This window comes from Cryptomeria japonica, chromosome 3 (genome assembly GCF_030272615.1).
Source record: "Cryptomeria japonica chromosome 3, Sugi_1.0, whole genome shotgun sequence".
In the NCBI taxonomy this organism is placed as follows: Eukaryota; Viridiplantae; Streptophyta; class Pinopsida; order Cupressales; family Cupressaceae; genus Cryptomeria; species Cryptomeria japonica.
In genome coordinates, this window is record NC_081407.1 from 387,183,643 (window position 1) to 387,198,937 (window position 15,295).

The 15,295-nt window shown below is 36.4% G+C and overlaps 1 protein-coding gene across 4 annotated transcripts in view; it reads left to right on the plus strand.

Annotated features, from left to right (window-relative positions):
• LOC131052990 (uncharacterized) overlaps nucleotides 1-15,295 on the plus strand; it is a 38,847-nt gene that overhangs the window by 14,455 nt on the left and 9,097 nt on the right. For 2 of the 4 annotated variants that reach the window (XM_057987610.2, XM_059218353.1), the window contains 3 exons: nucleotides 9,652-9,723; nucleotides 10,333-10,518; nucleotides 10,807-10,846. In XM_057987610.2, the coding sequence (XP_057843593.1) occupies nucleotides 9,721-9,723; nucleotides 10,333-10,518; nucleotides 10,807-10,846 (229 nt within the window). In that variant the 5' untranslated portion in view covers nucleotides 9,652-9,720. The remainder of the gene's footprint in view (nucleotides 1-9,651; nucleotides 9,724-10,332; nucleotides 10,519-10,806; nucleotides 10,847-15,295) is intronic. The other 2 variants (XM_057987612.1, XM_057987611.2) reach the window with 1 other exon arrangement.

A 15,295-nucleotide genomic window follows, 5' to 3' on the forward strand; every position in this document is an offset into this window, starting at 1 on the left:
ACCTCTATTTTTATATCAGCACCCCAGCACCCCCCCCTCAACAACCATTGCTCCGTTGTCCCCAAATTTAGGCCCTTGGTCCCTCAGTCCTCGAAACCCTTTCCTCTATCCCCTCGTCCCTCCATTAGGAAACTCCGTGGAACAATGGCTTAACTTTAACATAAATATTAGTTAATACACTAATCCCTTTTGAATTAGAACGAATGGGTATGTCCCTATATAGTTAGGCCTATAAATAAGGAAGAAAACTCTATCCCATATTATCATATGATCAAATATTGAACTCATATATTATTTACTTGATTATTGGAGGTCACCCCCTCTAAGTGGTTTGTTAGATAATTTTTTTTTGCATTTATTTCCAAGAAATATCTTAACAAGTTGTATTAGAGCTACGATTTGGGCCAAAATTTTTGTTTCCATCAATACTTCCAAACCATTGCGAATTTGGATCTGATTTTTTTTGGTTTTGAAGTATGTATTAAGTAATCTCTCAAGAAAAAAATTAGACATTGAAGGCAAGTTTAATGAAAGTTATTGATATTTTATATTTTTTCATTAATTTTCTTTATTGGCTGCAATTTTCTGTATTTTTTTACAAAGTTTAATTTTTGGAAAGCTAATAAAAAATTAGCTAGGGTTAGTTTTGCAATTTACTGTTAGACATAAAATAAGTCCTTTAATTTAGTGGTCAAAGTTAAGTCAAAACTTTCATTAATTTGCTCTATAAGCTGCACTTTTTCGAATTAAAAAAAATTACATTTTTGAAAAGCTTGTAAAAAATTAGGTCGGGTTAGTTCTTTGAAATTTTTTTGTTAGATATAAAATATATTCCTTAATTTAGTGGTCAAAATTTTGTCCAAACTTGCACTTCAAATTCTCTCACACCAAATACTTTCCTGCTTAAATAAATCTTAAAATAAAAAATAATTAAAGCCAATGTCACCTTTAGGATCAGAGGACCATTCTGCACATACAAAATTTGAAGGACCCATTTTATTTTCCACCACCTAAAATTGAGGAAATAATTCTACAAGGACATGAAACTATGATACATTTCGTTAAAGGTAAATCGTTCAACTCATTTGTAAAATCCTTAAATGAGGGTTTAGATAGGTTTAAGAAGCAATTGTTATTAGAATTGAAGTCTCAAAAAAACCACCAAGGAAGCAATTGTTATTATAATTGAAGTCTCAAAAAAACCACCAAGGTGGGTACAACCCTAATAAACCAAATCAAGGGATAGGAGAACCTTTTCGAGGTCAATAACTATACCTAACAAGAATAAACATTCACAAATTTGATGGTAGAAATGTAATTTCATGGATAAGCCTCATAGAACAACAATTTAAACTACACAATATACCAAATAATGCTAGGGTTGACTTAGCCTTACTATATTTAGAATTAGGACCTTATCAATGGTACCAATGGAAGATGAGTGACAGACAAGGATATGTTCAATTGGCAAGAATTTAGTAAACAATTAGCAACCTTCTATTAGCAACTATGCATTTGAAGCTATATTACCCAACTAACAAATTTAAAACAATTAAGGTCTATGGTTGAATATAATCCTAAGCGTTTGAGATTGGCACTTCAATCTTCTGAGGTGACACCTTACCAAAGGCAACAATTGTACATCAATGGACTTAAGGACCAATTCAACAAGATGTTTGTTATTAGAGCTCTCTATAGTTAGGAAAGCTATGCAACAAGCATTGTATAATGAGAAACTTAACACCACTAAAGGTGAAACCATGAGATAGGTTATTATAATATAGGGGCACAATTACATTTTATAGAAGCACAAGATATGATAAGCCAAGATCAACCAAAAATTCAAGAGATTATTCAGCATCATCAATAAGTATTTCAAGAATCCAAGGTTGTACCTCTAATTGGAGACCATAATCATGACATTGAATTGATACCAGGAAGCATCGATCATCCCATCAAAAGTTCTGATTTATCCCCTATTCTTATGCTGAACAAAAAGGATGATGCATGGAAAATGTGCTCACATTACAAGAAGCTAAATAAAATCACTCATAAAGAAAGTTTCATATTCCTATTGATAATGAATTGGAATATAATAAAATATATGCCAAACAATCCAAATGTGTCTTTAGAGTGAAAGAAGTAGAAAACTCGACATCTGGTGTCACTTAAAGGTGTTAAGAGGGACCCCAAGAAGAGAGGATTTTGGGGTCTAACAAGATATTATAGATGGTTTGTTCATGCCTATTACTCTATAAAGAAACATTTCTTTTGGGAAGATATTAAATAATTTTCCAGAATTTTATGGTGGAATGTTTGATTTGCCAACAAAATAAAAGGGAAACAATGAAGACGCTAGGCCTCTTACAAATATTAGGCATTCCAATACAACACTGGGCAGAAATATTAATGGACTTCATTAAGGGGTTGCAAAAGTCAAATTATCTTGATGCAATTTTTTCTGTTGTGGATAGACTCATTAAGAATTCATTTTCTATGGATTCTCTCATCTATTTCCTACTAATGCTATGGAAATAGTATTCATACAAAATATACAAAAACTTCATGGGATTTCTAAAATCAGATTGCAAAATAGAGCCACCTCAAAATTCCTAATCAAGTGGAAGAATTTGCCAATTGAAGATGCAACATTGAATGTGAAGGATTGAGGGCAATGCTTTTTTGATGGGGAAGGGAGTGTTATGATTCTAATATCATATATTCCTAACCCTACCATCATATAAAATTCTAATATCATATAAGTTAAGCACTTGTGACATGCTTAACCGTAACATACATATTAGTTAATACACTAATTTCTTTTAATTAGAATGAAGGGGTATGTCCCTATATAGTTAAGCCTATAAATAAGGAAGATAACTCTCTCCCATATCGTCATATCATCAAATATTGAACTCATATGTTATTTCTTGATTATTGTAGGTCACCCCCTCAAATTGGTTTGCTATATTTCTGATTTTGGCATTTCTTTCCAAAAAATATATTAACATAAGACCTACCAATTCTGGGTTCATCTGCACATGGTACATATATTCTCTATGTTCCACGATGTTTCGGGGACAATAGTTTGTATGTATGTAACATACACAAACACACACATACATACACATATATACGGATTTTTCAAAATATATTATAGAGAGAGAAAGAGAAACAGAGAGATATGCCAATAACTGATAACAACAATATTAATATGTAAATAAATCATGAGAGCAGTTGTATAACATTATAATAAATTTCAATAAAGCAGTAAAATAGTAGTCAAACATCAAATTATATCCAAAAGTTTCAAACATCTACTCAAAAGTCTCAAACATCAAATACAAATGTCTATGAAACTAAGCCTCATTCGAGCTATCAATATCCAAAGACTTAGAACCATCTGAGTCACTATCACTCTTTGCTTGAATTGCATCATCCAATGGTAGCCCAACCATTCCTTGTTGCACCTCCTCGTCAATCTGCCTAACATCTTTAGGATCAACATCCCATCGTGCTGCTGGAGTTTGACAATACTCAGTTGTTTGTCGGTCCTCAAGTCTCAAGGCACTATGAACTGCAACTAGTTTTTCAGCTCATTTTGAAGTAATCTTGTTTCTCTTAATGTAGTGGATGAAGCCATTGGTGGACCAATTCCAACTAGCACTCTGTGAGAGCAAACGAATGGCAAGTTGTTTCAACTCTAGTGTCTCCTTTGCATGAAATTTCCACCATCTAATGGGGTTTTTTTGTGCACTAGTGACCCTATCCTTGCTAGCCTCTGGTTGATTGAATGTAGGACCATGAAGATTGGCAAAGTGAAGCCACTAATCTTGAAGAATGGCTGCCTGCTCGTTGCCATACTTTTTATGAAGGGCTGTTGTAAGCCCCTCTATCACCTCGTCATCCTCAGAGGGAAGCATTCGGCCAGGTCTAGGTGCATACCACTTCGGATTAAGAGCATAGGCAAGCATATGAAGAGATCATTGCGTTCCACCTCTTTGTGACAATAGGCCTAATTTGCTCCTCATCGAATTGCAGTTCAGGATCCTTTTGATGAATTGCTTGCTTCATCTCATCGAGCATGCTATCAAAAGTCTCATAGATCTCTCCCAGGTTAGGAGGTTTTGTTCTGCATATTGGATTACCCCCACAGCTGGTGATATGATAGAGAAAATATACCTGCAAGCAACATTTAAAAATTATAACTTTTGAAATAGAAAGTAAAACAAAGGACAAACTCAATTTTAAAAAAAAATTTCTTACTTGATATTGGACCACCAAGTGTCATTTAGTACTCTTTCTCTCACTGCCTTCCCTTTTTCTGTCTTTGATTGAGACCACTTTTTCAAGTCTCCACAAACAACCATGATTGTAGAGCATCTTGCACCTCCAACACCCTCTCCAACAAAATATAATAGCTAGCATATCTAGTCTCAACTGGTTTGAGGAATTCTTTCTTTGAATAAGACCGGAATAGTGCAAGTGAAGCGTGATGGTTACATACAAACATTTGTATGTCTCTAACCTCTAGCACTGCTACCTCCACCCAATCTATTTTGCCAATGTCTTTCAAAACATTATTCAAAGAATGTACACAACATGGAGTCCAAAAAATATGTTTGTAAGCGCTCTCAATCATCAAACCAGCTAACTTACAAACATGAGCTGAATCTGTCACAACTTGCACAACATTAGAAGGCCCAACCTCCTCCATGGCCTTCTTCAAAATGGCAAACTGGAAATCAGCGCCCTTAAGTTTCCTAGAACAATCAATAGCTCTAAGAAACTATGAACCAGTAGGGCATGTAACAATAACATTAATGAGTGGCCTATGTTGAATATTAATCCACCCATCCGTGATAGTGGAACAGCCAGTCCTAATCCATGTTTGCCTCATCTCCTCCATCATCAGGGTCACTTTTGAATATTGTTTGTCAAAGAGGGAGGTATGTAATCTATGTTCTCCAGGGGAGGCCTAAGAGGGTCCAACTGTCAATATATCTCTCAACATAGTTTTGAAATAAGGCGACCTTGCCAAATGAAATTGAAGAGCATGTGCATTAAAAAGTTTGGCCACTGAATCATTAACTAGCTTTTCTTTTTGCATATTTATTAACCCTATCATTGAACTTTTCTCACCTGCAGTGGCCTTCCTCTTCCCTCTATCACAACTCTCTCCAAATGATACATTGGAAGAGGCATGCAAATCAGTAGATGACCATTTCTTGTTGTGAGTTGTACCAATGATTTTGTCTTCACTCACTCCAACCAACTTTGCCATTTCAACTTGCTATTCCAATGTTATTGACTCACAAACTCTTAACACCTTTTCCACTCTCACCCACTAGATGGCCTGTAACCCTAGCATAACTCTCTCATATAAATGAGTGTTGCAAACATGACAATACTGCAAACACGACAATACCACTTCTTGCTGCCCCATGTATTTTTACCCTTGTTGGTGGTCACATATGTGGCAAACAGAAGCAATGGTTTTTTGGGGTTGGAAGGGCCTTTTGCAAATTTTTGAAGAGAGGATGAAGGGCATGCATAACAGTCTTGTGAAATAGAAGCTGAGGCTCAATTTCAGAAGTAGAAGAAGGATCTACTTCTATTATGTTCACTTCATTTTCACTTTCATTACCCCCATGACTGTCACTACTGCTACTGCTACTCATTTGTGGTGTTTTTTTTTATGGTTGACAGTTTGAAATCAAATCAATGAAAATATTTTACAATCTACAAACTTACTAACAAGCTAATAACTTAGAAAACCAAAAAAAAAATGACAAACCTTGGTTGTAGCTTCAATCTTGCAGCTGATAAGTTGTTTCGGACTTTAAGCAAAACAAAAATTAGTGCAATATCTCTCTCCAATCTTTTTTCTAAATCAGTCCGATCTCTTCTCCAAGAACCAAACCCTCACAGCAAGGAGCAAAAACTGAGCAAATGAAAATGAAATAATGGCAAAGCAGTTTGCTGTGTTAGTTTTTTGTTTCCCTTTTAGCCTTTAGGTCGAATTAGGGTTTTAGTGTGGTGTTGGAGTGCTTGTGGGATCCCCATGCCACATTGGCATAATTTCTTTTATAAAAAAAATGCCTATTTCCTTGTTTTTTAATGAATGAATGGTCCCTAGCTGTAGAGGACAGCTAGGCGTTCCCATGTGGTCTGGGGACGTTTCTACCATTTCCAGTGAATTTTCGTGCAGGGGATGGTAGAGGGACTTCCCCATACTGTCCTGCCATCCCCGAAACACCTAGGGGTTGGGGACGGGGACACTGGTTCCCAAGGTGTATCCTTGGTTTAAATATTCACATTTAAAAAAAATCAGCATCTTTTAGTTTTTTGAAAGGTTTTTTAAATTTATATGTATTTTAAATATTCAATTTTTCTGTTTTTGACAATTTAGTTGCAGATTTTATAGGCACCCAGTCCCAAAGAGAAAATGCACAGAAAGAGGCAAAAATCTTAAAAATTCTAAATACGTAACTAAAAGGAAAGGTGCTATGCAACTGCCACAAGGGAAGACCATCCTAGATTTTTCAACATAACAGACTGAACAATTATAGGGAGGCTGGAAATGCATTAGCCCCATCCTCCTCAGTGATCAAAATACCTATCTCCTCAAAGGCTTTCCTAACTGCCCTCTTGACCCACTATTAGACAGAGCTGGGACAGTGAAGAGACTAGACATGGTCAGGTTACCAGCCCTCAATATAACTTGTAGATTGTCTACATATTACACCAGATCTTTACAGTAAACAATAGCATCCTTGAATTGGGCTTATTTTGAGTCCTGAGGATGCTGGGATGCACCACCAAAAAGCTCCGTATTGTTCAAATCACCCACTTCATTGATTTGATTCTCCTCCTTTTCTGAACTGCCATCAATGCAGAAGACCTGAATATTTGGCATTATCATGTGAAGGATACATTCTCTTATTGATGAGCCTGCAACACTGCTTCCAGCTTGGATGCAAAATACTCTGCAATAGAAGCTCTAATATGGAGCACTCCAGTGTTCCCTAGCTCTACACCATTGATTTGAAATGTGCATTTAAGTCTCAAATATGAAATTGTGCCCTTATATAGTGTATCACAACCCACCATGTCTACTTTCATCCTGGTAGAACTACCTGCACTCAACCATCACAATCTCCTACACACAAATTGCTAAGGACGGAAACCCAAAAGCTTTCACAAAGACTTGAAGAAAAAAAGACTCCTGTCACAAAAATATAACAGTTTTTCTCAAACAAAAGAAGAATAATGGTCCTGCTGGTAGCTTCAAAGATAAATGCAGCCTGCTGGACAATTCAACATGCAGAAATAAATGGCCTTGAAAGATTTCCCAAGCCTTCAACAATTATGATTCATCATTTTCCAGTGAGCAAAAGTTAGGGGTAGGTTGCGGAATGCAATGAAGTGTTTTGGCCATTGGGAAGAATCAAATATCCCATTCACTGGGATCCTCACTTAACTTAGATGAAAAAAGTGATTGAACAACTCTAGCTTTCACAAGGTGGCCGACAATGACATTACTTTCTTTGAAAAAATGCCTGAAGATCAAAGAACCAAAACTGTTACTGATCAATTTCAATTCTTCTAATATGCTCTGCAATTGCTAGTCCTTAATGCCTGTACTATTGCACCAATATATAGTAACTTGAGAGTTGCCTTGCGCTATGGGATGATTATGACCCACAGATTTAGTTACTTTAGCCCCTTGAAGAATCATCAATGCTTTTGCTTCATTTTTAGATTTGGTGGCTAGGAACAAAGATCCTCTTACAAAAGCACTCCTCTGTTGTGCAAGTTCACCTCTGCACTAGCCAAACCCTGTTTACCTTCTGATGCAAAGTCAAAATTCATTTCAAATGGCCTTACCTAGCGGGCTCCCATATATTAATTTTCTTATTCTTCTTATTACAGGTTTCGCCATTAATGGTGGTTATATATTCAAATATTAATTTTCATACATAATCTTATTTGCTGACCCTCTGCCAGCGTTAGCTGTCTGTAAAATAAGAACTTTTTTCCATCCCCAAAACAATGTCCCACTGTATAACTTTTTTGGAAAAACACTGGTTGTGTACACAGGCTTTTGAGGCAGAGTAGCAAATATCAGTAGGGTATGTAAAAATGTTTCCAGTTTGCAGCCACTGAAATAATATTGAAGTTGCTAGGTCTCAATTGTTGTGAGTGGCAAAACCACAATCTGTGGAAAATATCACACTTAACCATAGGAAAACAACATTCTATAGTGAGGACAGATTTACCAAGACACAAAGGTCAAGCAGTATGTGCAGAGATATGCTGGTTATACTATCAAAGGCTAGAGGGAGGATGATGCCTGATTCTATTTCTGACCATATTTACATGAGATAAGCTTGTATATATATGTGACTCTTTCTAAATGTGTTTTCATGAGAGAGGCCTTTATATTTAGCTAAAATAATTAAAGTATTTATTATATACGTGACTCTTTCTAAATGTGTTTTCATGAGAGAAGCCTTTATATTTAGCTAAAATAATTAAAGTATTTATTATTTCTAGTTGGTCAGTGGTCACCTGCTTTTAACTTTTTTTGTGCCTCGCCTTTCCTGCTGTTTGAGCTACCCACCTACTTTTCAGGATTTTCTATCTGTCCATTTGCATATGGATATGAGTTACAAATAATCAAAGTTAAATTACTTGCTATATAATAAGTTCTTATCACAAGTTCTAATTTCTACTTAAACAAGCATGCTTTCTTATAAGAAGTTTTAGTTCCTTAACCTTTTTTTTAATTTTTTTAAAGGGTTGTTTGTTTAGATAAGTGTTACCCAAGGGGGATAACTCCCATACATATAGTCATATCAGATATATCTGATCTAAACCTGAACTCCTATCTATACAGACCAAACTGATTTCCTATTTATACAGACCACTATGAGACAGAGAGGGACTATACACCAATGTATTGGAGAGTGACAGCCATATTTTCTCCAATCTTAACCACATGAACCGCTGCATAGTCCGAGAGCCATATATCTTCAAAACTAAGAATCCTTCGAAACGGGTCCAAATTTCTATTCCTGGCTCCAAGGTTCGGCCTTTTTCTTTGACCAGCAAATAGATCTGTTGGATATTTGCAGTCCCGCAGACAACGTACTCGGGCATACTCCAAAGCACTATCTATTAGGCATCATTATTCGCTCAAAGTTCTGTATGCTGAATTTGTCTATATGAGTTATAATCTCAAGAAAGCTTTGGAGAGGCTCGGGTTTTAGCTCTCTAGCCAACCCCCGTTTTGGTTTTGCGAATATGGGTGTCGTATTCGTCCTTTACGATCTGCATAAGATTAGCCTGCCATCCGCCTGTGAGGACTTCCTCAATCCTTAACCTCTGTACTTGTATGCTGCATGTGTTAATACTTAATATACTAATAAGCGAGAAACATGTTTTGTATATTGAGTTTGGAGACTTCCATTGATGTATTGATGGGTGAGACATGACTTAAAACAAAAATATAAACTCATTAAGATATCTATTGCTGATACTCAATATAAATAATCTTTTTGTTGTGTCTGTGCTGAGCACTGCAAGATATAGCTAATTTCATTCAGAAAAATATCTAACTCTGTCATCTGAATTTATCTGGGACAGGTTTGACAGCAGTTGAGGGAGTACACCAAGTAAATTGCTCTGTTCAGAGTTATCTGGAAGGGATTAGAAATGGTTGTTTCTGAAGTTCCTTTCTTAATAAGTTTGGTTGGATTTCACCTTTTCCGATGGAAAGTGACATTTTTGTGGGAATAATGTTTTTGTTACTTTATAACTCAATTGAAAAATGAAACTGTATATTAGTCTAGGTGATTGTCACATGAATTATTCTTTTCGTATATCAAATTGAATCTTGTTATTTCTATAAGAAGGCATACAGGTAAACAATGGCAATTGAGTAAATCATATGACAAATTTAAACCTTAGTCTGCAACAGTATACTGTATGGTGAAATGCTTGTCTATTTTTCAGTAGTAAGAACTGATCAAGATTTTTGTATTCTGTTTCGTAAAACTGTTTTCATTCTCCAGGTCTCAATATAAAAGCAACTTTAGCAATACAGTAGAAGTTTATTTATATCTGTTTCATAACACCTTTTTCATGCTCAAGGTTCCAATGTACAAGCCTCTTACACAATACAGTATGGCAAAAATGTCAAAGAAATAGTTGTCCTAGCCAAATCTAAGTAATTTTGAATAATTAAATGGTATGACTATTTGTGATCTGGTTGGAATCATGCATTGCAACTATTATGTTGCTTACTTTGTCTGGACCTCTGAACAGGCGATGTTCATTCGTGTGAAGCGCAAGAAGACAACGTATTTTATACACTGTGATCCATCAGAAACAATTTTGGATATCAAGCAGAAATTGCAGTCACTTACTGACCAACCCACAAGGGATCAATGCCTAATTCTTCTTCCTTCAGAGCAGGTTCTGGAGGATGCAAAGACCCTGGCTGCACAAAAGGTAATCTCTTTTGGTCTGTCGAACATCTTTTGGCGTGCAAAATAAATTAAATAATTAATCTGTGGTTTTGTGAGAATTCTTTAATAAAAAAACTGAGGATTTTCTTCCAGCCTTGTATGAACTACATGTAACTAACATTCTTTTCTCTAGTTTTTGCACTTTGGCATTATATTTATATCTGATTAACTAGGCTTACATCATGCATTTTTGACTTTTCTATTCTTGATCCTAGAAGGTTAATGTGGCCACCATAATCCTAATTATATTAATCCGGCCTTTTATTTGCAGGTCGAGAATGATGCTGTTGTTGCATTGACTTTTAGACAAGGTTTTCTTCATGTCCTCGTCTTCTCTTTACTGAAAGAATATATGTAGTTGTTTACTTGTATAAGTTATGTTTTTTAAGCTGAAAATGTTTTTGCTTTGGCTAGTTTCTTTAGTTATTTAGACATGCACCAAAGCCTGCTTGTTGCTTTTAAATTGTGTATGATCATACCGAAGTTGAGAGAAACTAGTGTATTACATTTGATAATTGCAACTGTGGTTGGCCTCTCAGAGATGAGCAAATGCTTCTAAAAAGTCTTCTTTATTGATCATTAAATTTAGATCTACAAATTTTATTGCAACATGTTGAAAATTGTAGCTAGCTCGGATACCTGACTATTGAATTTTAATGTTGTCAACGACAATTAAAATTCCTATGTATTATTTCTCATGCAATCCGAACCATTTAGGGCTGGACCGAAACACATGTAACGTGAAGGCAAATGATGTAACTTAGGGCTGGGCCCTAATACATGTAACGTGAAGGCAAATGATGTAACATAAATGGCAATGTAAATAAATAAACTAATATGCAAGCCGACTTGGGCGATTGGCGCCAAAGGATGGTTATAAAACAAACATCAAATGAAGTCATTATTCATCATCTTATACGAATGTAATCTGCTCTCCAAACAGCGATCTCTCCTTCACCTATGCGAACTTGTGCAAGTCTATTGTGCGAAGTTATTAAGGCTGATTGTGTGGCGAAGTTGTCAAGATCATCATGCGAATTTGATGAAGACTCTTCTTGTGCAAATCTGATCAAGTCTTCCTTAGCCATCTGTTGTTGATAAGGGCTGCAATCTTCATTGTTGTGTAAAGAAAGATTGTGATCTGCTAACTTGCTGATTGGACAACAATTTGAGATAAGTTCATTGCCTTGTAATTGCCTACATTTGAGATAATACATATTGAATTTTGAGGCTGGGTTTTTCACCTCCAAAAAGGGAGGTTTTCCCAGGGTATTGGTGTGTCCTTGTCTTGTGTTTTCATTGTTTATTTACAGTCTGTTATAATCTGATTGCTTAAAATTAACATGGTTACAGTCTGTGATAATCTGATTGCTTAAAACTTTACATGGTATCAGGGCATTAGGTTCATTCTAAATAATCAGATTATTAGTTGTCCTTCACTTTCAGTTTGCTGTTTTAGTTTTGCAAGATGGTTACAAGTCTGAAAGTAGAGGACAGACTTGAAGGTGCCCTCAATTTAACATCATGGAAGGTCCGTGTCCTCCTTGCTCTTGAAGAATTAGAGCTGTTACAGTTTGTGGAAGACAAGGATTTGACTGAACCTTCGGATCCGGATGAGCTAAAGCAATTCAAGAAGAATGCTCTCAAGGCAAAGAAGTTCCTTATTGATTCCGTGAAAGATCATCTTGTTCCAGTTATCTCCAAATTGAAGACAGCTCGAGAGATGCTTAAACATCTAGAAGGTATGTATGAGATCAACAACATCAGCCGGGCACTTACATTGAGGCAACAACTTCTTCAAGTCAAAATGAGCAAAGGAGATTCAGTCATGTCCTTCTTCATGAAGATTTTAGAGTTGAAGGACCAACTCAGCGCCATTGGAAGCGAAGTTGTGGACAAAGATATTGTCATGATTGCTTTGAATGGTCTTCCTGACTCTTGGGATCCATTCATTCAAAGCATAAGTGGAAGAGCTGAATTTCCTTCCTTTGATCGCCTCCGGTCAGATTGCATTCAAGAGGAGTCATGCCTTGTTGCCAGAGGAATGCATAAAGGCTCTCATGGAGGAGATCAACATGTGTTTGCATCTCAACATGTCAAAAGAAAGGGAGGCCATTGGAAGAAGAACAACTTCAAAAGAGATAGAGACTTCAGACCTCCTGCTTACGATTCAAGGAAGAAGCCAAGGGATCTTTCACGCGTCCGTTGCTTTAGATGCGACAAGTTTGGACACTATGCTAAAGAATGTCAGAATTCACCCATGCAAGGAGAGGCCAACTTGAATGAAGTTGCAAATTCAGAGGAGAATGAAGGCTACCTCTTCATTTTTGCCTTGTCTAGCAATGTGCCAACTGATAGCAACACTTGGTTGATAGACAATGGTGCATCTAGACACATCACGTGATATCGAGAGCATCTCTCAGACTTGGAGAAAGAGTCCAACCTTCATGTAGTAATTGGTGATGATGCCCAATATTCGGTAAGAGGTTTTGGTAACACTTCTTTAAATTTGGAATCTGACATGTCCTTGCACCTTAGTGATATTTTATTTGTTCCTGGAATTAAGAGGAATTTAATTTCTATTTCTGCCCTAGAAGATAAAGGTTATCAAATGGCTAAAGGTTATTAGAAGATAAAGGTTATCACATGCCCTAGAATTTAATTTCTATTTCTGCCCTAGAAGATAAAGGTTATTAAAGTGTTTATATCTGACAATGGAGGTGAATACATCTCAAGTGGCTTCAATGACTTTTGTGTAGAGACAGGAATTAAGAGGGAGTTCTGCGTCCCCTACAATCCTCAACAAAATGGTGTAGCTGAACGAAAGAATAGAGCCATTGTTGAAGCAGCCAAAGCTATGATTCACGATCAGGACCTGTAGACCTTCTTATGGGCTGAAACATCCAAGACTGCAGTATACATTCAAAATAGATGCCCTCACCATGTCCAAAAGAACATAACTCCCGAGGAAGCTTTCACTGGAGTCAAACCAGATATCAGCCACCTAAGGATCTTTGGAAGTCCAGTCTATGTTCATGTGCCAAAGGAAAATAGGACTAAGTTAGAGCCTTCTGAGAAGAAGGGTATCCTTGTTGGATATAAGTGAATCTTCCAAGGCATTTCGCATCTACATTCCCGGTCAAAGGTATATTGAGGTAAGTAGGGATGTCACCTTTGAAGAAAATATTGCCTTAAAGAAATTTAAAGGTTCTCTTATTGATAATGATAAAGAAGTTAATGATAATCAAAATATGGATATTGGTACTAACCCTGAGATTCAAAGGGAGTCTATTGAGCCTCCTGAACCTATTGAGCATGATGATTCTTCTGAGCCTCTGGATCCAATTGATGGACCTAGAGATATTTCAGTTAGCAAGAAAAGGCCTCTTTGGGTTAGGAGCACAATTCAAGATGCAAAAAAGTTTGCAGCTCCTAGTGACACTTTCAGAGAAAGTAAGAGACCTCAGAAGTTCTCCAACTATGTTGCAATGATGTGCAACATCATTGAGACTGAACCATCTAGCATAGAAGAAGCTATGAACCAGCAAGCATGAAAATTAGCTATGGACGAAGAGTATCAATCCATCATCAAGAATGACGTCTGAGACATTGTGCCTAGAGCTAAAGGTAAGTCTGTTGTTTCTTCCAAATGGTTGTTTAAAATTAAACATGCTGCTAATGGTAGTATAGAGAAATATAAAGCTAGATTTGTAGCTCGTGGTTTTTCTCAAAAGGAAAGCATAGATTATGAAGAAACATTTGCTCCTATTGCTAGATATACTTCCATTAGAACTATTATAGCTATTGCAGCAGCCAAAGGTTGGAAGTTACATCAGATGGATGTAAAGACTGCTTTCCTTAATAGTGTTATTGAGGAAGAAGTCTATATTGAACAACCTGAAGGTTATGAGATTCATAATAGAGAAACTCATGTATGCAGACTGAAGAAAGCTCTCTACGGCCTCAAGCAAGCTCCTCGAGCTTGGTATGAAAGAATTGATAAGTACTTGGTTAGTTTAGGGTTTTCTAAGAATGATGCTGATCCTAACATTTACTTTAAAGTATTTAATGGTGAAATGCTAATTCTGGTTTTATATGTGAATGATTTATTCCTAACTGGTGAAGATAGTCTCATCATTAGGTGTAAGAAAGAATTAGCTACTGAATTTGAAATGAAGGATCTAGGTCTAATGCATTACTTTCTAGGGTTAGAAGTGTGGCAAAGATCTAATGAAATTATTCTAAGTCAAGGAAAATATACTATTGATATATTGAAAAGATTTGGTATGATGGATTGTAAACTTATGTCTACTCCTATGGAAACTATCTTGAAGAAGTTGAGTATTTCTGTAGCTAATTTTGATTTTGTAGATCCTTCAGAGTACAGGCAGTTGATTGGATCCTTGATGTATCTAGTCACCACTAGACCAAATATTTGCTATGCAGTGAGTGCACTTAGCCAATTCATGAACCAACCAAAGCATGTTCACTTGGTGGTAGTCGCAGCTAAGCATATCTTGAGATACTTGCGTGGAACAGTTGGCTATGGGCTGAAGTATCCAATCAACACAGTGATCAATTTGGAAGGCTACTCTGATTCTGATTGGGCTGGAAGTGTTATTGACAAGAAAAATGCTTTAGGAATTTGTATTAGCTTGGGTTCCGCTATGATCTCTTGGGCCAATAGGAAACAGTCCTCAGTTGCATTGAGTACTACAGAAGTTGAATACATTGCTTCAAGTGTGGCAACTAGAGAAGCA